This window comes from Ammospiza nelsoni, chromosome 13 (assembly GCF_027579445.1).
Source record: "Ammospiza nelsoni isolate bAmmNel1 chromosome 13, bAmmNel1.pri, whole genome shotgun sequence".
Taxonomy (NCBI): domain Eukaryota; kingdom Metazoa; phylum Chordata; class Aves; order Passeriformes; family Passerellidae; genus Ammospiza; species Ammospiza nelsoni.
The window spans coordinates 11,502,262-11,530,106 of NC_080645.1; the positions used below are offsets into that span (position 1 = coordinate 11,502,262).

General features: G+C 36.8%; 1 protein-coding gene and 2 long non-coding RNA genes across 3 annotated transcripts in view; 1 reads left to right on the forward strand and 2 right to left on the reverse strand.

The window, feature by feature from the left end:
* The window catches only part of LOC132079069 (uncharacterized), a 32,776-nt gene extending 26,895 nt beyond the window's left edge, over positions 1-5,881 (reverse strand). Inside the window, exons 1-2 of the long non-coding RNA XR_009419345.1 lie at positions 5,706-5,881; positions 4,292-4,357 (exon numbers count right to left, since the gene is read on the reverse strand). This is a non-coding gene — a long non-coding RNA (uncharacterized LOC132079069). The remainder of the gene's footprint in view (positions 1-4,291; positions 4,358-5,705) is intronic.
* A 9,983-nt stretch (positions 5,882-15,864) lies between these two features.
* On the reverse strand, positions 15,865-22,174 carry LOC132079068 (uncharacterized). Its single transcript, XR_009419344.1, has 5 exons — positions 22,102-22,174; positions 18,695-18,767; positions 17,921-18,012; positions 16,999-17,143; positions 15,865-16,088 (listed from the first exon to the last, which is right to left on the reverse strand). It is a non-coding gene; the product is annotated as an uncharacterized LOC132079068 (long non-coding RNA).
* A 110-nt stretch (positions 22,175-22,284) lies between these two features.
* Positions 22,285-27,845, forward strand: part of FTO (FTO alpha-ketoglutarate dependent dioxygenase) — a 222,354-nt gene continuing 216,793 nt past the window's right edge. Inside the window, exon 1 of the mRNA XM_059481337.1 lies at positions 22,285-22,356. Coding sequence (XP_059337320.1) covers positions 22,318-22,356 — 39 coding nt within the window. The 5' untranslated portion in view covers positions 22,285-22,317. The remainder of the gene's footprint in view (positions 22,357-27,845) is intronic.

Here is a 27,845-nt window from a genome sequence, read left to right on the forward strand (position 1 = left end):
AAATTAAATATAGAAGGACAGAGTATGGAAAGTGTTGCCTAATTTTCCAAATTCAGCTTAACCAAATAAGAGTACAGCCCCTGATATTTTCATGCTCTAAATATTATTTTAAATTTAGCATTATATAATCAAGCTATCAGTAACAACTGCCAATATGTTGTAACTTCATATTAATGTAGCTTAAGGTATCTTTATTTATATTAGCATCACTTAAGGCCAATTTTGCTAACACTTGATGTGGTCAAAAATTGTTTAAATGTTCAATTTAGTATTAGATGTCAATAAAGCTACTCAGAATCTTAATAGTAAGCACATGATGAACTGAAGCCATACTCATAAGAATTATTCACAACAAGTTCATTCCATTAAATTGTTCACAGAAACACTTTTTTAAAAATACACATTTGAATAATCAAATCTAAAAATATTTAGGTTACTTCTGGTCCATGTTCTTCTTTTGTAAGCCTTATATATTGCCTCAATATATAACACAGTGTTGAGATATAAAAAGAGATTGCAAAGTCTTAAATATTCACTGAGAAGTTGCCCTACAGCTTGGGAAAGACACATATGAAATAATCTCTTCAGTAGATTAAAAGAAAAATGTATTATTGTAAATCAGTGTATACTGAAAATATTAAAAATTTCTGAATTAATGAAGTTGAAAGACAATTAAACATTGCCAAAGGCCTGTATAGACTTTGTGTAACTTTGTACAGTAAATAGAATAGTGCCTTTTAATTTGAGGGAAACTGTCAGATGGGCCTCTTTTCTGTAAGAGCTTTCAATGTAGAGGAGAGAAGAAACACTGAATAAAGAGTAAGTATTAACCCAACAGAAGAAGAATAAATGCAGCTGAAAAAATATGAGCCTCATTCAGCATATAATCTGTGTTTGGTGAATTTTTGTATTTAATAGCTAGTCATAACCTTAGCATATTGTACAAATGTTCACTTAAAAGGCAGCTTTGAAATCACCAGCAATAGAAACTACACTTTTCTGGGCAATATTCCTGAACTTCAACATAGGTATGACCTCACATCTTGAGAAAATATTAGGTTTTTTCCAGAAAAATACCTCTTTCTACTTTGATCTTGTCAAGGATTGCATTTTTGTCTGCTAAATCAGATTTGATAGCCATCTCTAGTTTAGCAATTTGCAGTTTCATTTGCTGCTCCTTTGATTTCCATTGCTGTTCATGGGTCATACAGAAGACACTGTAATAAACCATATGGCATGTGAAAAACTTTTAGAAATCAGCTTCAACAGAAAATAATAAAGAAAAAAGCTTTTAGTGGCACAGAGACCACTGTCATCATGTCTTAGGAATTAAGTAAACACATGCTGGTCTGCTGCTGTTGAAACCAAGGCGCCTTTCTCAGGCTGCGGTTAAACAACATGAAAGAGTTTGTGGGATGAGCAAAGGAACTGGCCTTAATTTAGAGATCCAAAGTCAAAAAGTTGGCAGCATGCAACATTTGTGGGACTAGAAAAGGAATTCAGATGCATATCCCAGAATAATCCACAAGTCCAAACCTCAGCAACTGACAACTAACAAAACCATTCTTTCCGCATACAAAACCTCTTAATGTAGAGAACTGGGATCATCCACCTGATTTCTTTTAAATCTGTGAAACATGCAGAGCATAAAGTCAGTTGCCTGTTCAAAGAAAAATGTTGACCACAAAGTGACAACAGTTTTCTCATACTGTAAAACAACAATTCTGATACTGATTAAGAAGCACATTTAAAGTAATCGTTCTCCTACTTAAAAGAAAAAAAACAGAGGTGGGCCAAGAAATTAGAATAACTTCTTTGCCTGTAACACATTATTTACTTGTAAACTACAAATCTATGTGCAATAAGGATTGCATGGACACAGAACTAGAACTGCTGAAACCACAACAAAAAGCGTTACTCAGATTAAAACTAAATTAAGTTAATTATATAATTTATAGTGTAATTCTCAGTAGGCAAAAAGACAAAGCTATGCAATGAGTTTTCATATAAATTAGACACAGTGGTATAGTCTTTATATTATTATATTTGCATTCTTATTTACTGAAAAAAATGTCGATGTTCACCAAGCACAAACCAGTTTATTCACTTTTGTACTCCATGAAAAACAGTAATTGTAGGATTTTTTAAACAAAAAAAGTCAGTTCCTCAACTCTTTGGTGAAGCTCATCAGCCAAAAAACTTTATATTTTACATACACCAATGTATTAGAAATCTTCTGATCTCTATTTTTTTATCCACCTATCTCTAGAAGAGATCTATGTAACAAGCCTTGACCACAAAGAGAGGAGGAAGAGATGCTGCAGAACACATAGGACACGTGAGGACAGCCCACATAGGTTCACAGACTCTACATGCTGATAGTTCTGAGTTCCTGTGAGTGCATTTATATCTCATATATTTGAAGAATGACTTTAAGATTAAAGAAATAAAATATTATAGCATGAATTGCAAACCCTAAAGTAAGAGTGTTTATACTCCTATATGTATTATTCATTAAAACATTGTAAATCCCTGTGTTTTGTCTTTTTCTCATACTATATCTAACCTATGTACACAGTTTTCTAGGCATAGAGCATTTCATAGTGTGACTGTTTTCACAGCATGCATGAGCTAAAGCAGAGCTTCTAAGTCCTGCAGTAATACATGCATCACTCTCCTATAATTTTGCAGCTAATCTACAGGCAATATAATGCACTGAATCCACTACCACCCCACAGTATTGCAAAGGTACAGAAGAGACAGTGTGTCCTCTAACTGCTTAGAGTTTAATTGGCTTCCATAAGGAAAGCATAACTCTCTTCAAAAGAAAAGAAATACTGTCAGTTTCCACACTTCTGAAAATGTTTTCAAGTTTGAATGACCACAACACCCAGTTATATGTGAGTTCATCAGCTTTAGGTAAAATTACTTCACTTAAGGATGTTAGTTCAGTTTTTTAGAAGACTGTGCTGGCAGAAAAATCATTAGGCATTATTATTATGGTAGTTAAGAATGTAGATGTTTTAATGAAGAACATTTTAGAAGACAGGTTGTATCTGAACCCATATAATGCTAATGTTTATGTCAGTTTGAATTGAGTCCACGTGTGTTGCTTTCTTCTTTCAAATTTTAAGATTACATTTACTTGAATTCATGAGGAATTTCTTTCATATTTACTGTATTTGACTGGAGTTGAAGCCATCTGTGTAACTATAATGGTCAACCACATCTGGCACCATTTCCTTTGGAGGGAGTTTAAGCATTGCTAGATTTGCATTACAAGGTCATATGAAAACAATTCCTCCAAACCTTTTATACAAACGAATTGTTTTCTTGAATACTGACTAAATAATAAGAGTCAACTGACAAATTCATACTTGGTCTTTGCAAATTTTTCAGATCCAGTTCTGCAGTCTTGGCTTTGGCAAAATCCCCATCAACATCAAATAAATGTCCCAAAAATAACTTTAGCAAAGAATGGGTTTATGCACCTTTGCCTCCACTTAAAAGTTGAAAAAGAATTATTAATTAAGTGGCACCTGTGGACACTGGCCTATCTACTGCTAGCCCAGGTAAGGTCTAGTAAAGTTGCATTGTTCAAAGAGGAAACCAAAAAAGCTGACCATTAAATGGTGGCTTTAGAGTCCTTCTCTTTCTAATTTATTGATATCTATGCAATAACATGGAATGATGAAAGATGAATCAAGGTTTAAATGAGAGTATATGAAAAGACAGATCATTTTAGTGAAAGAAACACCATAGTATAGATTATTTGCAATAATGTAAGCTTATTTTCAATTTCTCTTGTTAAATATCTTATCATCCCATTATGTTTGTAAGTAGAACAGAAAATTTCAAGCCAAGATTGTTAAGTTGATTTATTAGTAAGAATTATTTCTCTGAATAAATGATTGAGAATAAACAAAAACATCATCAGAAATATTTATGACATGATCAAATTTTGGAGAAATCTCCAGCAGTTAACTAAAGTGAGAGACAAGTGACCAACTTCTTCATACAAAACTCTAAATTTTGTGATTATACAACTGTTGCACCTCCTAAGTAAAAAAAAAAAAGTTTTAAGCTGTTAAGTTTTTTAACAGAGCTGATGAAATACAGCAGAGCACCTGAGAATTTCCATATTCAGTCATATGATGAACAGCAGCCTGAGCAGAGTTACACATGTGCAAAAGCACAAAATATATATACACACATTACAGCACACAGTATATTAAGATCTATTTTAAAAGGACCAGAAGCAAATTCTCTGTATGCAGAAATCCTAACTTACCTTATGCAGCTTATCATAGTTTTTGTTCAAGAGTTCATTCTCTTTTTCTGGATTGTTTATTCTTTCCTGTTATTAAAATGAAGAGAGAAGTTTCAAGTAATGCACAGCACAAAATGAAATTACAATGAATGTGTGAACAGAAATAGCAAATAATTTTAGGCCATGTCAGGCTATTATTTGTTCTTTTAATACAACTGTCTCTCAGAAGCTTTATAAGATAAATCCACATGGATTTACTTACATTAGCCCAAAGTCTTTTCCATGCTGTTTAGATGAAGCTGAGAGTAGCATGTTGCAGTTGATCAACAATCTAATCACATTCCATCTTATGCAAAATAATATAAAAGTGTGTTCTATTTTTAAATTCCCTTTTAGTAAGTGAGAATCAGTATTAGCTAGGGCATGGCTTTTGCATAGAAAATATTTTTAGTGACATTATAGAAACAACACACCCTTGATTCCAAAACACTCACTACAGCAGGACCTGGTTTAAGGACATGAGATATTTAAGTAGAGAATATCTACCCTCCATGCATTACAACATTTAAAACGTTTGGCAAAAATATCTGTGAGGTAAACTTGGGTCATGTAAAATACATTTATTTACAACAGGTAAAGCAGGTGGTAAAACTAAATAAAAGTTGCTACAAAATGCAAGAAAAATCAGGTAGGTTTTCACATTTTTATTCCTTATAGATTGAAGAAAATGGGGAAGAAAGCATTCCCCATCTGATGTTTACTCCTGTATCTGGACAACTTGTTAGTGATGAGAGAAGTCTCTCAGAGTCACAAGACATAGAAATAGAAGTGACTGATTTGAATTGCTGTGTAAGATGTAACACTGTACTCTAATTAAATCAGGTACAAAGAATACTAGAAAGTAGCAATACATGATCAATAAACAAGTATTATGGTTTTTTTCTATTAATAAACCACTTTTTTAGTATCAGAATTGACATGATGTCTTATGTTTTAACTTCAAATATAGTCCAAACACTGGTGGTTCAGATCAGGTGTGGGTCACAGTTCTATGAAATACAAACAGCATTTTGGTCAGAAGTTTTTGTTTTGAATAGGATAAAAAAATATATAGTACCACTCTTCTAAATATGTTTGAAAGGTCTATCCACATCTTCTCCATTGAAATGTACCCCAACATTTATTTTTCCCTTATCTGTATGCACCACCTAAAGTAAAAGATTCTAGCTCCTGCCCACAGCCTCACTTCCTCCGTCCCTCTGTTTGAAATAGCTACTGACTGCAATTTGTTTTGAAGATGGAACTATTTTAACTTCCCCTCTTTAAGCTGTTCATTCAGTTCATCACCTTTTCCTAAGCATCATGGTTGGTCTTTAAGTTCTTTAGGCTCTATGAAAAGAAAGGAATATCCAGAAAAAAATAAAACAAATTATACCTAGTAGAATGTTACAACACAGCATATTCCAGCAGTGGTCTGTGTCCCTGGCAGAATTTAGTGTATATATTCTCAATGTGGTCAACAGGAGACACTCTTGATCTGAGTAACTGAAGGCATGGCTGGGGGAAGGTGGCACTCCTGGTGCTCTCATCAACATTAAACCCTCAGTTCAGTCCTGATGAAAACAACCAAGAAATACATCTGTTCAGCAATTAAAAGATTTTGCTGTGGTTATGGTGGTTAGACATGCTGACCAAAAAACACCGCAGCAGCAAGCAGAAATGAATGTTGACCACAGTTATGGTAATCACAGAGCTTGGCACAGCTCTGTTAACCCTTAATTGTAGATATATAATTGTTCATAATCCTAATACATTCAGTTCTCTTTTCCTACTAGTAGTACTTTAAAAAGGCACTTCTGATTTCTTTTATATTTTCATTTATTTCAATGGATGACATTAAGGCACATTTAACCAATTTTAATATTAAATGAAGAATGCTGATAGAACATCTATTTTCAGAGTATTAGTTAACACTATAGCAGCTACATTCCACAAATGCTTTAATAAAGCCTCATTCATTAAGAATTTCAATGTAAATAATATTCAAAGTTGAAACAACAGAGCACAGAAGTCAACCTTCTGTTTAATAAAATGAGTGTATGAAAATTTATGCTAAATACCTATGTGTATAGATAGTGCTTAATGATTGCAGACAGAATAAAGTTAGTTTCAGTTTTTTCAATATACTATTTCCTACAAAGTAGCTATAATAGTTATGTTATGTGCCATCTAAACTAGAAATTTTGGATTTTACAGTTATTCACATTTAGTAGACATGTTTCAAAGATTCAAATTATTTCAAATTGGAAAACCATAGGATCCATTCTCTTATAACAAAAAAGAGCCACAAAAAACACTCATCCTTCTCCAAAATGCAACTTTCACTGTGAATATTAGAAATAATGTCTTCAAATAGCAGTTTGAGTCCTTAGCCCATGTTTCCATTCAGCTGCTGCCAAGAAAGAGGCAAAAGCACTTGATGTTTGTTGTAAATTACCAGAAAGTTGCATATGATTTAAAATGGAACAGCTTACTTATTGCTTTCTATTTAAGAACCCAAAAAGCCCTGTGAAACCTGTCTCCCCTGGAATTTCCATAGCTCACCCTATTAAAAAACTAGATTTGAGCCGCTGACAGAAGAGCTGCTTTGGCAGAAAGGATGCAGGTATTGCACCAAAGAGGGGAAGAAGGCAAAGCACAGCAAAAGATAGAAATGAAACAACATGGGGAAAAAGGAATGGAACAAAAATCTAATGGCACAGGTGTGATGTTGAATGCTAAAGGGTAAGAGCAGTCAGAGGTTACAGGGATTCCTGTGCTTCCAGCTCACAAGGCTAGGACACTTTACAGAGCCCTACTGCAGTGAGGATTCCCCGACTCACAGGAACTCTCCCATTTCCAAGCTGCCAATCATTCCACCTCCATATGCACATGCAGTTCTCCAAACACATATGGGAAAAAGAAGGCAAGAGCTGTAATTTCACATTCAGTGATATTTTCATGAAACTGTTCTTTTTATAAAGAAAATCATTACTTACAGTAGCCTTTTAAAATAATTTCCATGAACTTAAGAACACAAGTTCAAACTGAATCACTGAGAACAAAATAGCCAAATCTCCCTAACTTTATGGAAGACTGATAAAATTAGGGTGGTCTGGTACCTCTTTTTTTGGTAAATTGGTATATTTAAGTCAAAGCTCTCACTTTAAATCATCAGGAGTCTCTTTCAGTGGCCACACAGCCCAGTTCATTCTTCACAATCTGCCTGGGATAGCCTCCTAGACTCTTCTAAAAAAAGCCCAAAACTTAAGACTAAAAATCCTTCCTCCATTTGGAGCAGCTTGAGAGAAGTGGTTCGTTTTCATGCACTCAGTATTGACTGAAAATCAAGAACTGTGCATATTTTTTTTCCCATTTACACTGGCTTATGAGTTAAAAGTAGAGAAATGACCAAATTCCAAGTATCTCTTGAAACTGGAGAAATTTCCATTCTATTGCTAAGAGAGAACTGCTTTTCTCAACCAGTTGTTTACAGCCTTGATAATTTCCACACGGTCCCAAATGTTTAGGCTTCAAATTTAAAAAGAAATATATCATAAGCTTTTGAAAAGTTGAACTCATTTTGCAAATCAGCTTTCTACAATAGTTTTTTCAATTCCAAAAATGTGGCAGATTTAGTGTGTAATGCCCAAATTAATTTCTTCTTCTATAATTGACATTACAGAATGTAGGTAGATAAACATTAAGATACAGCAGCTTTAAATAATACATCAACATCTTTGATTATTGTATAAAAGAGGACATGACAGAAAAAACTTCCATCCTACACTTAAAGAGATTATTTGTTCTCCATTTACTTTTCCATCATCTGAAGTATTTGGTGCCAGCAGAATATAATTTTTATTAATTCTCTCTTATAGTGTAAACATATCCAATTCTGCTAATAAAAGGGTCTTAGCAACTTGTAACACCTGAAGGCCTGGACTCAAACATGCTGCAGGTGTGTCAACTACATGAAAATAATTTAATATTTATGTAGACATTTTTACAGTTCTAAAATTACAACTACAAGATTTGATGATGATTTGTATTAATATAAATTATTATAAATTAAAAAAAATCCTTCAACACTTAACATTTGAAAAGGCATTTTCTCTTCCAATATTTATCAGTTTTAGATGTATTGGACATACGGTCACAATGCCACGCTGGAGCAAGGGAATGGACTACAAAGCTTACACATCTGTAAACCAGCTGGATACGTGAAATATTTTCCTTTTATTCTTCAAAATATCAAATGCTATTGTGTTTTGGCATTAACCAGTTAATTGTCCTTGCACAAAAGATAAACACAGTCACAAATCTGAGATCTTCCCCAAGAAACAGGCCTAACTCAAAGCTAAAACTATCATGTGTCTCAAACATGTTATCTACATAAATTAAAGTTGTGGTGAGTATAGACAGCAGCACTGTCTCATGCTAGCTATTTAAAAGCTAATGTAGTGGCACGTTTTTATTAATCTTGTTCCACACATCAAACAAAAGGGTCTGATGCCTTCAAAGGCCCTTTTTTTCCCCTTCTTTTTTAAGCAGGGGACTTCTTTTTTTCTTTTTAAGTAGAAAAAGGAGCAGATGATAGTGAAATTTATGATGTACAGATGTAAACTCCATAGCTTCTGACAGTCACATTAAATATTTTTTCAACAGTGAATGAAAGGGCATTTGATTCAAACAGGTTTTAGATATTAATATTATGGAGCAAATTATTCAAATTCAGAAGTGAAAAATTACTTTTTATTTGGATCATTTCAATCCTTGCAATTTTAAGAGCTAGAGAAAGCATGTGCAATTAATTAATTATTAGTCCATTCCATTGATCACAATATCTTTATTTATTTGAATAAAATATGCCTAAGAAATGTCCATTGCATCCAGGTATATGAAAAAGAACTTCCTGTTGAACAATGAGATCTTCTCAGATTTCATGGGTAAGGCACAGTTAATTGAGCAAGACTGTTGGGAAGGATCATTCTTCTAGAAATGAAGTCACAAACCAGTAGAATAGAAAATGATGATCTACACAGGCTTCTCCCTCTCAGGTAGGTATATTCTGCTCCCTGAACATCTGCTCAGGTATTTGGGTATTACTTAAAAATGGGGGTTGTATACAGAAATAATATAAATTAAGTAGTATTTTTCACTAAAACAAATACTCAAAGTAAAGTATAAGGCTAAACTTGTACTGAGATAGCTCAAGCAATATTTTCTTTAGTGACCAAAAAGTGGGGAAAAAAAAAAATTGCCACAGAACCTGGACACAGAGAAGTAGAGCTTAACAGAAGTCAGAAAAAGAAAATGAACTAATATCCCTTTGGAGGCAATAACATTAATTAATTAGCAAACTGATCCTAGCTCTATGCCTTCTACCACAACTGCAGAAATCAGGAACATGAACTCTATCCTTCCTTTAAACCTCATCTTTGTGCTGGCTTTAAAAGTCTAAAATGGAAAACTAAGTTAGGAGAAAGTGACTCTTAAAAAAGCGAAGGATTATCTTTGGGGTTAATGCCTGAACTACACCAAAGAGACAATCTCTCTTCCAGACCTCTTATCATTTGGATTAAAAGCACACAGAGTGGAGTCCCAGTAACAGGCTGGGGACCAGCTGTGTGGGAATGGGGCACTGATAGCAACTTACACCAGAAGGAAATGATTAAAGAAAGGATCTTGACCTCCACTGTACAAATTTATGCCAGTAAATCCCAGATGGCTACGCTAATAAAATTGAGGTCTAATTAAACCACATCCCTTGCATCTTGCCTTTACTTCCATATGAACAGGACATGGATTCAATACTGACACTACTCTTAAGGAGTCCTGACTATTGTATTTACTGGATTAGTGGCTCGAAAACTTTTACCCATTCATACTCAGAACTGAAAACCAAGCAAGTAAAATATGTATCACCACCAAACTTCTCAGGGCCTCTATCTGGCAAAATAAACAAAAGGCTTTTCAGCTGATTGTTCTCAACCACAAATGCACCAACGTCCAAGACACAGCCCCAAGCAGAGAAGAGCACGAATGTGCAGTACTATCTAATCTACATACATCTAATTGATTTAAGTAACACAACTAATTGGTTTAAATCCAGAGTAACAATGCAGTAAAAAATGCCAAAGCATTAAAAACTGACAAGCAAATAAGCTTTTTTCATTAAAAAATCAACTAAATAAAACACACAACAAAAAGCACAAACACGCAAATGCCTCTTTCACAAATGCAGTCTGGGATGGCTTTAAAGATATTTTTGGAAAGCACTATGAGCTATTAACTAATTTGAAGATACCTGCTTGCAAAATGATTTTATTTAGAACTTATGCTTTACCTTGCACACTGTGTACCATAGGCATCAAATCACAAGGCTGTGGTTTCAGCCATCTTTTCATTACAAGCAGTCAAGTTAATTGTAGATAAATTTTGTGCTTAAAATTTGTTTAGTCTAATAATCCATAGGCCAAGTTTGTCCCTTAAGGCAGATTTCTACATTCCTGAAAGAATCCCCAAACAAACTCCAATTAAATATGGAAAAAAAACATTGATTGCAGCCACATTAAAATAATCATCTCAAGGAGTGCTGCATGTGAACTCAACTCTTGTATGTAGCTCTAGTGTTAGACAGAAACTGCAGTGAAGCTGCAAAAGCAGCTTTAAAATATGACTGGATATTTGCGGATATAGGACTCAGCATAACCAGCACTTCCCTTCCTAATTGATGGTGGACTAATGATTAACTGTGGCTGCTTCACTATTTGGTAACTACAGTTATTTCAATCACAAGAACTTCTTAAACATGCAGCAAAATAAAGAATGTTTTCCTAAAGGCTGGCAGAAATCTAACAGCAGGCTGACATCACATGGTGCTGCAGCAAGGAGATTGGTGGGAGCCCAATCCTGTTGGCATCACAAGCTCCCAAAGAATATCAACTCTGTCTTTACGTGGGTACGTAGCAGGATGACAGCCATGTGTTTTCTGACAAAACACATGAAAAAGCTGCTAATAATATCAAAATTCAAAAATATAAGCTACAAAGACGAACTAAGATGACCTTATTGTTCACCCAAATGTCCAGGTTTTTCTCCAGTATTCCAGTACTGACAGTTCCTTCTCTGCTGATACAAACATTAAAAATGACACAACACCTGTAGGATTACTTGTGCAATAAAACAACTCATACAGATTGTTCTACATAGCAGTTACAACACTCCCAAGAAAGCAAGCTAATGAAAGTGTCCAAAATATAACATTTATGGATCCCTTCAAGTTCTGGCTATGTGCATTCATCATAAAAAATACATGACTTGGAAAACCTGAGGATTAAGAGTCTTCCATAAAGTATTCTGGTGGCAAAATTATAGAACACACACTACACTACATATGTACTGATGGACATTTTTCAATTTATTTCCCAGTATTTTCAGTCAAACACAGCATCTCTTGAGTACTAGCATATCTTCTATCAGGTTTCAAACTAGAAATAGACTATAAAGAAAATAATTTCAGAACTTAACTCACAGATAGTAACTTAGGTCAAGTATCGTGGTTTGGATACAAGTAATTTGATGAACATAAATAATCTCCACTACTTTTTAGAGCACATCTTTATCTGAAGATTTTTTTAAGCTGAATTTGAAGTTCATCTTCACTTTCAGACTCCTTAAAAGTTTTCACTTTTAATGAATGGTAGTTGACATCAAATTTAGATGTCATCTTCTGTTTCTGTCTGCTGTACTTCAAGAAGAGTGTTCATACTAAAACGAAGCATGGAAGTTCTTCGAAACAGATTACTTTCAAATAATGAAAAAATATTTAAAATATTTTCTAAATTCACTGTAGGCACAGACTGAGACATTATTTATGATAACTTCTTTAACCTATTTAAACTATATAAAGGAAATTCTGAATAAGGGAGACTTATGACTCTGTGAATAATTTAATAGCAAACATTATGATGTATTATTTATGTAGCACCACTGCTGCACAAAAGAATGCTCACACATAGTAACGGGGTTACTCCCTTGAAAGGCAGCTGAAGAACTGATGACATATTTCTTATCAAGGAGAACTTCCACTGAAATCAAACTAGCAAGGACTGCAGGATCATGCCACTAGATCCTTAACGTCATTAAAGGTACCAGTCTGAAACGGAAACAGTCAAAAGGGAAACATACATGCAAAGGTGCAAAATCTTGCATTTATTTTTTTGCAAAAGCAAAAAAGAGAAAGATAGATAAAAGATTTAACTAATAGAGACTTTATTATGAACACATTCTGCATGCATGTTTGCCTCACTTTACTGCACTGCACAGCTACACCTAATTTGCTGCTCATACAAGGCCAATAGTTTTCTACTATTGCTAGATTCCAAATTATCCATGGGCAGTAATGACCATTAAATTGTTTGCTATGAATTTATACCTATAATTTTGCAAGAATTAATTGAAGATCTTTTGGATCAATTTGCTGTGGTATTTTTAAAGCAGCCAAACACCCAGTAAGGTATATTTATTCTTTGTGGATTTTTTTTTTTTTTTGTCTCTTCATGACCTAGAGACAGCCAGGCTCTCCTGAATTTTTCCAGGCATTTTATTTTTGTATAAGTGTCCTGCATGTTTTCTGATCTGCATTAAAAATTATTTGAGAGGCTTGACTGAGCAATCTACGAGTTCAGCAGTCTTTAAAAAAAGAGGGCAGAAATGCAACATCAGTCTGCTGGGTTTATAATCATTGATCAAAAGGGCAGGATGAGGACATATGCAAGCCAAAACCATGAAATAGTTAATGTTTAATGAATATTACAGAAAGTATTCTCTGTCCTTATAGAAGACAATGCTACTGTGTTCAAGTTCTGAGTATTGGTTACTAGATTTCTAGTAAGTGTTCACCTTATGAAAATGTGTTCAAGAAATTGCATATTCAGAGCACTCAAATTACCAGAATTCCCTCTGGTTTGGACAAGGTTTTAGAAAACAGACTGACACATCAGAACTTCTATGAAATTTCTGAACATTGTTATCTGAGCTGGACCTTCTGTGAACAACTTTTCCTTTTTTTGTTTTTAATTACTCATGTTTGCTTCAGTTTAAGAATCTCTGCCTTAATCAATGTGGTCCCAATCCTAGTTCTGCACAGGACATCTTAGATCTGGATCTGTTTTTATACCAAGATAAGCCCTCCCATTCTGTCATATCAACATTTGATCTGTATTCCCAAAACCAAGTCCCTCTTCTACCTGGTAGCACTGGGCCTGAATAAATTTATTATATTTCCAACCTATTTTTGCATTGTCAAGACAAAAACCAAACAAATTGATTTTGGGAATAAAACTGCCCAATCAATGATATGAAGAGTAAAAACATGAGTGTGTGAAAATCATCAAAACTTCCACTACAAATAGATTAGATAGGCAAATTGGTAGAAACAAACATTTTTTTTAAATCTAAAAGCACGAGACTTGTTGCTGTTATCATATACCTGAATAAATGTAATAAAAATGAAGACTGCTGTGAGGTGTAACTGGCCACCAGCTTGATCCATGATCTCTGGAAGTTAAGGAGACAATTCTGCTGACTCAGGTTTGAATCTGCGGTAGCTGTTGGGTTTTTTTAAAATACATTAGCAGTTCAGTGTATTGGTTAACTGATAATGTTCCTATGAAAATATGAAAATTTTAAAGTGTAATTCCTAAATGTAACTACAGTGAGTAAAGGCCTGAGAAGGAGCCTGCCTTAAGCAGAAAGTCTCAACAGTAAAAAGCACCATTATAGATGGCTGCATTGTAGTATTTGCTTTTCAAAGCCCACGTGTGAGAGATTTTTCAAGTCTGCAGTGCTGTGCACACATGTATCAAGAGACTAGAACAAACCTTGAAATTAAAAAAGGAAAAACATGTGCAAACAAAGTACAGATGTGAAACTTTGTTATTACATAAAAACACTAAACTTTTTCATATACTACTTTTATAACCCTTTAACATGTAGAGAAGTTTTACTAAGGAAGTCCAATGATTTTAACTATTAGAAAACTTGCCTGATAGCTACTGTCTTCTCAAATCTGTACTTTTGTTTAACCCCAACTACTGTGGATTCTCATAATAAGGGCTTCAAAGGCAAGCAAGTTATCATGGCTGCTATAAATAAATAAAAGAACAAGGGGAAAGAACAACCTTTCTGCCTACAGGTACTATTATTGCCCACTGATGATCAAAAACCAGTGTGGACTTGCTACAGTGAAGCAATTGTTAGGGATATAAACCATTGTTTTTAATAAATGTGAATTACACCTTTCCTTGTGTGCTCTGGCATATCAGCAGCCTCGCTCACTTTTCTGAGAGCACTGCTAATAAAAGATTGAACCCAGCTGGATGGACAAGGTCTGTGGCCTGGAATCTGGAGCTGCTGGTCAGCTGAAAGGGGAGGCTCTCATTTTGTTTCTCAGGCTCACGAACTTTTTCTTGTCAAGGCACAATCCTGCCTTCCAGCTCCAGGCCTGACCCAGCCACTTGGGGCCGCCACCAACCTGTTCAGACTTTTTCTATCATTAACAAGCTGTATTAACTTGGTGGTCATTCTGGGGAAAATAATAAAAAAGATGAAAAAGAATGTGAAAAGTCAGCATAAAAAGCATTCTGTTGAAAGGAACATAATCACTGTGAAGACTTCAGCATAGAACCTGAATAATAAATTTCAGGTTTTGATATAACTATTACTGCCTGTGAAGAACTCTTTGAAGATAATTGAAACCACTGTGCAGCAATCTGCTTTATAGCACTGACAAATAACAGTTTCCTAAGGCTTATCATTTAAGGTTAGCAAAGGGAGGACACATATTTACTCCATATGGTGCTTAAATGTAATTTTTAACGCATGACCTTATATAGGAACCTCTGCATGCTGTTAAGTAAAGTTACAGATTTGATATGTGGTGGGGCAAACTATAAAGGCTCCAATTCCACAGAACATTCAGCTATTGAAAGAATGCTAATAATATGCAACATTCCAATTATATACAATTTCTAGTATTTTGGGATTTAAATATATATTCCATGTCGAAAGTGGCTGAAATATATAGGTGGAGATATTTAAGAAGGTACTCTGGAAAAAAAACAACTCAATAGTTCTCATTACCATACTACATGGCAAATATTTCCAGTGTGCTTTGGAGAAGGAACAGTTAGCTGCCGAATATAATTAGATACAGAGGTTATGGCTGTCATCTGTCTTTAGAAGGATACAAATTTTACTTTAGGTATCTGAAAGGTTGTACCTTTGATTTCCCTTGGTTCTGATAAACATTGGTAAGCTAGAACAAAAGGCAGTGAGGGCACGTGGGGGTGATGTAACATGCATAAACAGAAAACATACCCAGAAGTGAATGCAAAAAACTTGGCATATAAAGAAAGAAAAGGTGGCTTTGATGAGAGAGACAAGTTCAAGACTTTACAAAGTCGGTTGCACATCTTTGAGACCTGTATCTAGTTTACAGGAAATCTATTTTTGAAGGCCCAGAAAGAAAACTGAAAATAAGGACACACTTCATTTGTTTAAAAGGACTTGTTTTATTTTTTGTATACTTGTGGACAGAAGCTTCTACTTAAAAGAACAAAAGTGAAACAAAAAAAAATCCCTAATAACTTCAGGATGTCACAGAATGTTACTTGCCTGTAAGCAGGTTTTTTGTTTACATGGAGTTTTTTCAATGTTCTTCTACTGCAAATTCATTCCAAACTTCTAGTTAAAAGGGTTTTGGCAAGGAATGCTGGAAAAGAAATTCAACTTGAGGAGTTAAGTTTTTTCTCTAGCAAACACTGTATTTTTTATTTTCTGTGGCATAAAGCATTAATTCAGGTACTCCAATTTGAACATTCTGTGTAATGCTACCTGAGTGGATGATGAGTGCATTTGGTAAGGCATCCAACAGAAACACAGGAAATCCCTTTGGAATAAGCAAACAATTCATTTGTTCCACCATCTTGGATTTGACAACAGCCTGACAGAAAAGATGGAAGTCATGTCATGCTGGTCAATTTGTTCCTGATTCACTGAATACTGAGTCAGAAGGAAAGAATTCCTTGGACTTAAAAAAATTATGAAATAGTCCCATCTACAGAAGCAATATTTTCAGATGCCCTTTTGTGAATCTTTTAGTTTCTGACACCTTGTTTGAATGCCGCATGACTTTATTAAGTACAGCACAATGTGAGCACAGTCACAGTGCTTTTGAATTAATCAGCCCTCCTGCAAGGCAGTAGTACCATGAACACTTCTGCTGAGCCCATACTGGTTTGCTAGCACAGCACTGAGTTTAATAACAGGGATGGAATCTCACTGTACAGACAATTTTGATTCTAGAATGAAATTCCTGATGAATCATTAGGCTTCCATAGCCTCTTCTACAGCTCCCAGAACACTCTAACAGCACAGCTCTGAGCACAAGGTACCAGCTCCAAAGTGACAGACAGCACTGTAGCTCAGTGCAGGGAGATCTAATACAGTCCACCACAAAGACATACATACAGACATAACCAGAAATTAAAAATTCATTCCAAAGAGGAATTTTTGCTACTGCTTAAAAAGTGCTCTGAGAGAAATCAGCATTTTTAATCTGTTGATGTTTTAAAGGACAAAAATATTACTGTAAGCTAAAATAAAAGTATTAACCTTCATACCTTTTAGTTTTTTCCTCTTGCTCATTTTTACGCTGCTGGAGTAAGATGTGATCATCATGTACATGAAGAAACCTGTCCTCCAGTTCTTCTTGACTGGTTTGTTACCTGGCTCATTGAGCTTTCATATTCTGTGCAGTTCATGATTCTACGCAAACCAAGACAACTTTAAATTACCTTCAATACATTCAACAACATGTAGCTCAAAGTCAAAACTCATTATGAAATACTGAGTCCCTCCCAACTTTTCAAGTAATTTTATATTTTACACTTGTATGAGTCTGTTAATTTTTTTGGATTTATAGTCATTTTAATCACTTCCTTTTTCCTTCCTCTTACAGATTAAAAAAAGCAATTAAAATTATACAGCAACCTGTTTTCATACTAGACAACACAAAGGTAACTGTTTACCAAGTAACCAGGTTCTGCCAAATATGCTATCTCAAAATAAGGATTACCTAAGGGATTTTTTCTAATCTGTTCCAAAGTAAACATAGTATCTTGAAGCTTGAAAATAATAACTCATAATTCTGTAAATTTACTCAGATACAAGACTGAGCCCAGTTGTTCCATTCTAATAGCAGCTGAGTGACATAGCAGAATTGCATAATACTTTTGGTTCCCATTTTGTGAAATTGATCTGGCCTTGTCCTTGGTTCAGCAAAAAAATCCTCTTTTCTTCTGGAAGTATGAATGTTACAGCTCAATGACATTTTCAGTTTTTACCATCTCACAGCAACTCCCCTCTTATAACAAGCAACTTGAACATAGAATGGGTCACAGCATCTTTCACAATTTAACCCAGATTTTGAATGGTATTTGAACTTAATTTTGTGAGTGGCAACATCAGAAACATTTTTAGAAAGAAACTAAAGAAGCCACTGATCAAAGTCTGTAGCTGTAATAAATAGCAGCTGGTACAAACCTTGTAATCCTTCAGTTCCAGCTGGAGTTAGACCTGTATGTCTCACAGGCAGGTCCCCCACAGTTACATCAGCTGCAGCAGGCATGGCTTATCTAGGGATAACAAAATTCAAATGAAATTCCTCTTCATCTGTTATTTAAACTGAGACTAGAACAATACACCATATGAAATGAAGGCAAAAGTTATGGCAGATTCACTGAAATGACAGACTTCTGACTAGTATTTCAGCTAGACTGCAATCTAAACTCTGAAGTTCTCAATTTTATGCCAGTTTCAATCCATTCAAAAGATACACCTTTGTTGAGCAATAGCTCCAATTCTATTTAATATATGTACAAATAGTTTTTTAAGTTCTAGCTCTGTTGTTTTCAGGAATCTTTGGGCTAAGGCCATATTTCCAAGTAGATGTGAGAAGGGGACCTGTGGTTTTTTGTTTAGTTGGGTTTTTTAAAATTAAGAGAGGTAAAAGCTTAAGGCATTGAATGGTAGATGAGTAATGCCATCTTCCATGCTTTGAATGGAACTCTTTGAAACAGGTGCTGGGGGTCATGAAGGCATTCCAGTGTTGTCTGGCATTCTCCCTGTCTTCTTTCAATCACTGTCATATAAGAAGTTACTTTTTAAGACAGAAAGTCTCCTATGAATGATTCTCATAAATCTGAACATGATTCTATCTTGCAGCAACAGAAAGCTTAGCTACATGACAAAGTGAGATTAGGAAAGTATTAATGTGAAAAAGTACTACATTTGTTTTGGTGTAATATATGAACATACTTCTTAACAATTGCTGTTTCCTTCTTGTCTTCTGGTGCAGAAAATTACATGTTGGTCACTGAGTCAAACAATGCTGAAACAACAGGAAAAAGAGAGACATGAAGTCCTTTTGACAGTCTTATCCCCAAAACCACTGTTACACTCCTCAGGTGATATAAATCTTCAGTCAATCCAGAACCATCTAGGAAAGCACTGGGAAATTAACAGTGATGCTACTAGAGACTTGCATCAGAGGGCAGAAGCAACATGGTACAATCAACAGACAGCCCATGAAATATCTGTTAATTCAATCATAATCAAAAGTGCTGCCTAAGCTTTTTCTTCCATCATAAATAACTCTCCTTATGGCTTTGTTCTAAAGAAACAAAAGGGATTAATGGAAATTTAGTTTCCAACAAGTCAGTCTTGCTTTTAATCTTCTGGTTTTTTCATCACTAAAATTTATGATAAAATATTATTTCCAGACTTCACTGTTTATGAATAAACAGGAACACATTTTTCTTCCATGTGGAACAAATGTTTCCTTATCATGACCATAGAAGTGAACTGATCTACAGTTGTAGACTTGCAATATGGTTGCAGTTTCAATGTTGGCAGTGACAGAGAACACTGCTCTGGGATGTTGATGTCCACACCACTCAGCCAAATGGCACAATTGGCAATGCAAACACATATCCACTGGAATCCAGTTCCTCAGCATCCTTGGTGCTTTTTGCTCTTACAAAATCCTCCAAACTTCTTTGTAATTTGTTAAATTAGCTCTATCTGCCATCATTGGCTTCACTCAGGTCTAGGTTCGTTATTGTGGTTACTATTTTATGTCTCTGTACCAGTATGGCTACAGCAACTGAGATCAAAGGGAAACAGACATTTTACCTCCAGAGGATCAGCTGAATTTGGTTCATGATGGTAGCAAAGAGAAGGTACCACTGTACATTTTTCTAGAATGTGGTTGTCCTTCCTTTCACAAATTAAAAATGACAGAGGCTTTTTTGGGCCTCAAGAGCTAAACAAGTATTTTATCAGCATGACTCCACAATGTTTGTGATCTATCAAAATCAGGCTTCAAAAACTCCAGAACAGTAACAGGCATGGACAAACATTACTGGCTTTCACTGTTTGCTGAAGAAACTTTACTACAGATACCTGCCTGTTATCTTCAGTATGAGAGAAACCTACTCACTTAAAACCAGAGTCAAAACAACACATGCTTGTCACTCAAATAAACAAACAACTTTTGTCAGTAGTAATCCATTACTGGCTGCAGCAAAACCACAGAAATACTTGAGCTGTAAGCAAACTAACACAGCAGAGATGCACACAAAGCCAATTTTAACTGGCAACATGACATGATTTGAAGTGACAAAATAAAGCAACTTCAAATCTAAACTGTCCTGAAAACTTAGAAGGTCAAATTTTCAAAAGGAAGAAGAAGAATTGTTTCATTTCCATTACAAAGTGTCAGAAACTAAGCATTCAGCTATCTTTTCTGTCATGGGCCACAGAAAAAGAAAAAACCAACCATATTAATTGGTTTTATCAGATACAGTGGTTTTAGACAGAAATAGTACAAACATGTCTCCTCGTTTTAAGGAGACCAAATATAATTACAGATTTAGAATTTGGCTTGGCAACTTAGTTGCCTGATTAGTAACATACCCATGTCTTTAATAATCACTAATAACCACCAGTTATGCTGCTGCTTTGAGAGAGGACACTTCAAACATCAAAGCATGTGTTACATATGTTACAGCTCCTCTTTGAATATTATCTGAGTGTCAATCACAAACACTTAAACAAAATTACTTTTCCTTGCAGACCAGTTACAGTGTTATTTCTAAAAGCATATGAAATTTCTCCATGGCATTGTGTATTACTTTTGAAAGCATTTCCAAAGTGATTACATCTGACAAAACTGCACTGCAACATTGCTACAAAAGTTATGGCACTTAAAAGTGCAGCATTTCCTCAAAGAAAGCATAACAAAGTGAGAGAGATATAAATTTGTATTTGCATCTGGACAGATCCACATGCCATCCTCAACCTTAAAAGCTTAAACCAGGCTTTATTTCCAAGAAAGGATACCCTACAATCACTTCAGCACAGATTGTTTCTCAAAACTAGAGAGCTCAGTGTACAAAGAGAGGAATATTCCCCATATCTCTGGGATTAACCTGTAAGAACTTCAGGTGAGGTATAAGCAAGAATTTTCAATGTAACTACTAAAGTTAAAGAAACTGTAACTCTCTTACACACTTCACTACCTACAAAAGTGGTTCTATCACTACCTGCATCTGAAAATTTACAACAAAGAACTGCACACAACTTTGCACTGTTATACAAGTCTGATACTATTAAAATTAATACTTATCAAAGCTCATGCTTTAGGTCCAGATTCCTATACAACTCACAGAAGTGTACTTTTGTACCAACATCATTCAAAGGTAGCAAAACTGAGCAGGAATTACTTAATCTTTTGAAAGTTCTAAGTCAATGGGGATATAGGTGACTTGCAGTGAGGGGGTTTCTAGTGAAAGCAGAAGAACTACAACTTAATTGTTTCAACATGGTTTTTGAATTTGAGCGTCACACATGGCCAAGATGATACTTTTGTTACAAAATCCCACTTCCCTGGTAGAGGGAATTTAAAAAAGGAGGTGGGAGGGACCACCCACCTATCTTAGCTTATCATAATGTATTTCCAGCCTATGTTCTCTTTCTATTGAGTCCTTAAACTATACATGCTTGCACTTTATTGGTCTTGTAACCCAGAATAATCTCATTTATTATCTGGTACAAATACACACACATATCATCTTTCAAATATCATGTGTCGCAGTGCTGTGTGTTTTGGGAAACGGACAGGGAAAAAACGATATGGAAGATGTTAGGAAATGGGATCACAACAACCTAAGGGAAGAAACATCTCTCAGACCCGTGAGTCCTACTTCAACACAGAAAAATCCAAACAATCGTGTCTTGCCTTCCACATACTGTACAAAGCTTCCCAGTTTTGACTGAGCCGCGCCAGCTGCGGCGGTGCCTGGCGGGGCCGGAAGGGCAGGGAAGGCAGCGCTCGCCTCCTGGAGGAACGCCTACAGCGCCCGAGGGCACAGGAGCCCAGCTCCCGCTTCAAACCAGCCCTTCCCGGTACAAACACAGGCCTACAGGGCTCCTCTGAACCAAACGCTGAGGCTCCGGCCTCTTCCCCCGGGCACCGAGCGAGGAGGAGACGCTCGGCTCCGGAACCGCCGCCCGCAGCCCCGCGGGTCCCGCCAGCCCCGCTGGGAACGCCCGCTGCAGGACGCCACAGCCACAGGCACAGGCAGAACCGCGGCACCACAGCCGCGGGCAGCTCCAGCGCCCCGCTCCGTGCCCGGAGGAGGAGAAGCTCCCCCCGTACTCACAGCCCCCGCCAGCCCGGGCTCCTGAGCGCTCCGTTAGCAGCGGCCGCCGCTGCCAACCGGGCCCTTCCCCTTCCGGGCCGCCCTGGGCCTGCCGGGACTTGAAGTTCGGGGCGGAGCCGCGCACTGCCCGCGGAGCTGCGGTCCGGCCCTACCGGCGGAGCTGCGCGGGGCTCCCGCGGTGCCGCTCCGCTTTGGGTGGACGGCTAAGGCGGCACCATGAAGAGGAGAGCAGGGGAGCGGGAGAAAGAGCTGAAGGTACCTTCCGTTTGCTTCCTGCTCCCCGCAGCCCCGAGCAGCGTGTGTGCCCGTGGCCAGCTCTCTCCGCCGCTCGTGGGGCTGTGCGGGGCAGAGTCGCCGGGGCTCCGGTAGCTCCAGTGCTGGAGCCCCGAGCGAGGAGACTGCGAGGCCGCCGTGAAGTTCATTGTGAGAAGGAGGGAGCCCCGGCCCCGGGGTGAGCTCCGCACGGCCGCGTGTGCCCAGCACCGCCCCGGGGCTCCGCCGGGCTGCCCGGGCTGCGGGCTCTGCTCGAGCTGGAAATGAAATGCCCGATCCCCCTCCCCTGAATGGGGGGCACCTCGTACAGCGTTAACAGGAGCTAGTGGTAAAGGCGTGTGCCAGCTGGGCACGATATTTCAGTTTAAAAGAGAGTTCTGTGGTATATGACGAAAATGATGGAGTGTGTGTTTGTGTTTGTCGAAGCATTCACAGTGAGATGATGCACTGTGTAACTGCGCCTCATTCTTAAATCTAAAAGTACTCTACACTAAGCCTGACCTAAATAAATATTTTTAAGTCTCTTATGCCGCCCGAGCTTTATAATGTTTCTTTTCTTGCTCACATGTTTAGATGCAATGCTGTTCCACGCTTCCACTGAAGATGCTATTTCACTGTCTGTGGAAGCAAACAGGAGTGCTGAATGTTTGCTGTTTCAGGTGTCTTTGAAAGGCCTGTTTTACTACATTGTACAATATTTTACTTCAGCTGTTAATGGTTGTTGTACTTGTGCTGATTTTGTTTACATACAGTAGTACTGAGAACCAGTAAGTGACTTGTTTGGAAGCACGGTACCGATATTAGAGGTGTTAGTGAAAGGAAGGCTAATTCCATATAAATTTAGAAAATGCCTTTGAAAATGCTAATCTCATACACCTGAACAGAGACCGTGCTGATTTTGGTATCGCTGTTAATTTACTAAGCAGCGTTAAATATACAATTCCCTGCAAAGCCAGGGAAAAGGTCTGATGTAAGTTTCCAACTAAGTATTTTACTAGAAAACTTTAGGGCCTCTTTGCCCTAGTAAGTTTCATAACAACTCTTTAAAGACTACCTCGTCCTTTTGTAATTTGTCTTTCTGCTATCCCAAGTTGCTGAGGGATAGCAATTTCAGTGTTACATTTGTGTTCTCACCCTTTCCATGTATGTCAAAACATATGCAGATGTCCCATCCAATACGTTGCAGAAAAAACCTCAACCCATAATTCTTTTAGCCTGTACGTTTGTGCTGTCCATCCAAGGGCCTTTGTCTTGTCAATGGGTCTTCTTGAATGTATGCGGGAAACGTTTGCATGGCCCTTGATAAGATAATAGCTCAGGGATACCTGTGAGGGGTATAAAGATGGTGCTGTGAGCTTCAATGGGAAAAGCTCTAGGAGGAATGGCACTTGAAGAGCTGTCAAGAACAATGCATGAGAAAAACTTGAGGTCAAGTGCAAGAGTACTGCTAAAGACACAACCGAATGTTGTGGGTGCACAGACAGAGAAGGATGAAAGAGAAAAGATTCTTACAGAGAGTTTAAAGGTGTCAATACTTACAGAAGGCCTTAGAGGGATGTGGTAAGCTGGGTACTACTTGAGAGAAGCTTAGTTTATTGAAAGTGAAGCAAAATGAGCCTGTAGAATGTCTTAGAATAAAGGCTGCCAAAGGAGAAAGCAGCAATGAGAAAAGGAGGGGATATGCTAGAAGGAAGTGGGTTTTTTCCCCACGGAAGCATCTTCATACTGATTGTTTTCTACAACTTAATTGGAGATGTAATCTCTGGGCTCCTGGCAATGTGTCAAGTCACCCTTCAGTCCTTGGTTTAGCCATTCCTAGCTTATGTTGATCACCTGAGAAATGCTGAAGACAAAGGAACAGTGTCTTTATTAAGGCAGTTCTGCCAAGACTTCCATTTAGGTACTGATTAAAATATTTTTTAGCAAACCAAATATTAGTGAGGTTAACCCAACCTCTTCTGGAGACTAAGATTTATGAGGCCTACTACTGAGAGGGAAGTGGTTGGGTAAAGAAGCTGGTTTGGATTATGTGTCTTCTGGCAAAGTCTCTTGTTTTCCAGAATTAAATTCTGAATAAAAGTTCTTGTTTTGCTGTAATTGTGTACAGTTAAATGCTGTCTGTCAGAATCCCACAGATTGGTTTTTGCTTTGTAATTATGTAGTATCTTTCTTATATGTGATAAACTTTTCTCTGGCTCAAATTTTCTTGTATATATAGCAAGTTTTGATTTATGCTGTTATAGAAGAACATTTCTGTTCCAAATACATGTGGTAGAAGTTCTGTAGAGTGAAGTGCTGTCATACAGCAATTTCCACTTTGCAGATCACTCAGTTGGGTTGAGTAAGATTAAATGTGTAGCAGAAATGAAATTGTTTGTGCTAGTATGTGGTGTTCCAAGACAAGAGGAGGAGGATGCAAACTCTTTCTTGGTAAGAGGATCTGAAAAAAAGTAGGAAAACCATAGCCAGAAGTCAACTACTCATCTGTTCTAAACACCACATGGGGCATGCTAATGTCCTGTAGAATATTTCTCTGAGTCTTAAGTGGACAGCAAAACACAACTACTCTGAAGTTTCTAAATATACCTTTGGAGCTGTTGCAAGCCATCAGCTACTCTGGTCTTGCCCATAGCAAATATTACTTCTGTGCATAAAACCAGAACTGTTAGAGTAGATGTTGCTCATTAGCTGAAAAGGCATTTTTATGAAACAGTTGTTCATGCTTGTTTGTTTTAGCTTAGAATTCCACCTTAATTAATACAGTTTATAGTTATTTTGAGTCTTTTTTCTTTACACTGTTGGTCAGAGTTGGTCACCTCTCTTTCACTGGGTGTAGAAATGTACAAATGTGAAAGGTGCAAAGTGAAACCAAACGAACTTCCTATTTGGTGATCTAAGTAGGCAATTTGCTCCTTTAGGCTTGGGAAGAAAGCTTTTTGCTTTTAGAATGTTTATTATCTGGATTGGTGAGTTTAAAAAGTCATTATTTAATGTAAGACTTAATGTTCTTGTGACTTATTTATTCAAAATGGATTTTTTAAAGTAAGTTTCAGTATGAGAGGGGCAAGTTCTGGTTATTTCCTGTATATGCTTCCTCTACCACTCTTGCATGTTAACACCCATTACCAGGTGCCATTATAGGTGAAAGAGAGAATATTCAGCTAGTGTGGAGTATTTTTTTCTTTTAAAGGTATTGCCTTGATGGTTCTTTGGAATAAACCACTAAAGCCAGTTCACAATTACCTTATGTAGCTGTTTATGCTAATTTACATTACTGTGAACACTGACTGCAGAGAATGTATTCCACAGACACTACTGTTGTGTTTGTACAGCTCCAAGCACAGCTGGGACCCCAGTCCAATAAATTTATTGCTGTACAAATAATAAATGCATCAATGTGCACATATCTGAATATTCACAAGGGCTTTTACAAAGATATTCATATGCAGTATCACATTTGTGAGACATGTTGGACAAAGTGGCTAGGAAATATAAAGCTTTAAATAAGACAAAGCTTTGTATGTATTTTATTTACAAGGAGAAAAAGGGAATATACTGAGTTTTGGCTGAGATATCATTGAAGGTCTTATTTCCTGCATAATCCTCATTTTTGCTGCATGCAAAATAATACATCTTTACAAGGTAAAACAAGTTGCTTCAACATATTAATGCTCAAGGAAAATTAGACAAGTATTCTCAAAGCACTTCAAAGAATGATTAAGGTTTGGTTTTAGAATTATAGCTGAATGATGGTGCCCATACCATACAATGAAATTTAAAAACTTTAACCATTGTTACCATGGTTTGTTCTAATATTACAATGATTTATTGTTTCTGGTGATTGTTCTACCTCTTTAGATAAAAACTATTATTAAAAAGAACCAAAGAAAACAAAATTTTCTAATTGACAGATTAGATTCTTTTAGAAATTGTATTTAGGAAAATTAATGAAACAGCTTAGATGCAGTTAAATAACCTTCTTGTCATGTCATATTTCTGCTTAGGTAGATGGTGTGCAAGTTTTAGCAGAATCAGCAACCAATATGCCAGTAGCAATTTTTGTGGTAATCACATTATTGGACCTTCCCATTATTAATGGGACAATAATTAAGAAATAGCGTTGATAGCCACATAACACATGATTTGTATATTGGAAACAGTCAGGTAGAAGCCTTGCATATGCAGAATAAAATACAAGAAAGAATGAGTGGCAAATGCTTCTCGCTTTTAAATTCATCACATTCCTGCTGTTTAAATTGCCTCAGCTGCTAATGCTGGAACCATTACAGTAATGGACTCAGCAAATGAAGGAGAACCGAGACACACACTTTATTACTGGAGGGGTAATTTTCTCTTCATCTGTAATAGCAGCAGTGCCTAGTATTGATCAGACCATCAAGATACTAATCCTCTGTAAAATTACTTGTTATAACTGAAAATGTGTTAATCCAAATCAGTCTGTGTCCTGACTTTCTACTTACTATTGAATACAGACTATTAGATGGTTTATTTTTTGTGATTTAAAGCCTTTACATCGATAATAGTCAGAGCTTCCTTTGCAAGAGAATGTGCTTAATCTCAGCTATGGCCCAGGGTTGTCTTTTTGTTTTAACTAGAACATCACCCACTTAATTAAGGAGTGCATGTCTATCTTCCTGCTCAGAATTATATTGGTACTTTAGGCTCTGCAGATTTATTAAACGTTGTTTTACATTCAGTCACTTGTTTTTTGCTGTAAATAAGGACAGATCTATACTTCACATATTGAAATCTACAAAGATCTTGGAGCTAAGGATGTGAGGAGAATGGCTGCTCAAAACGCAAATGGATGGTGGATGTGGCTGGTGGCCTGGGAGGCTCTTGTGGATGGGAGCAGTGAAAGGGAAGTTCAGTGCCAGGGGTCTGAAGGTCTTCAGTTCACTTCTGTCCTGGTGGTCCACTACATGAGACAGTTGTATGGTGAGCTGTGCATGTCCCAGTTCTGAATATGGGAAGGCGTCATATTTTTTTTTTAATTTTTTCCTCTCTTTTTTCTGTTTTGTCACAGTTTTGTATGTTTGAAATGGAAGTTCACATCTCTAACTCTCCCAGCCTTAGTGCAGTGGCTGTTCCCAGTGCAGGACACCCTGTGGGACCTGAGTGTTGGAGATGGTTCCATAAACCCTGACCTTTCCCTGGGCTCACTGCTGTGGGTGTCCTGCCAGCTCATGGTGGGCAAGGAACATCCTAGAAGTGGAGCAAGCTGCCCCACTGGTTATTTTAGACACTGATAGGCCATGCATTTTAGAAAATTTTTGTTGTTGTCTAAACCAGATTTTTGCCCTGCTAAAGCAGTATTTTTATCTATCTAATTACCCCTCTGCTTTATTTCTTCACTATAACCAATTAAACTTGTATTATTTGGAGAGACTTCACAGTTCCTAAAAGGTATTGGAGTATCAATATCTTTAGAGGAATTTGGATTCTTTGTC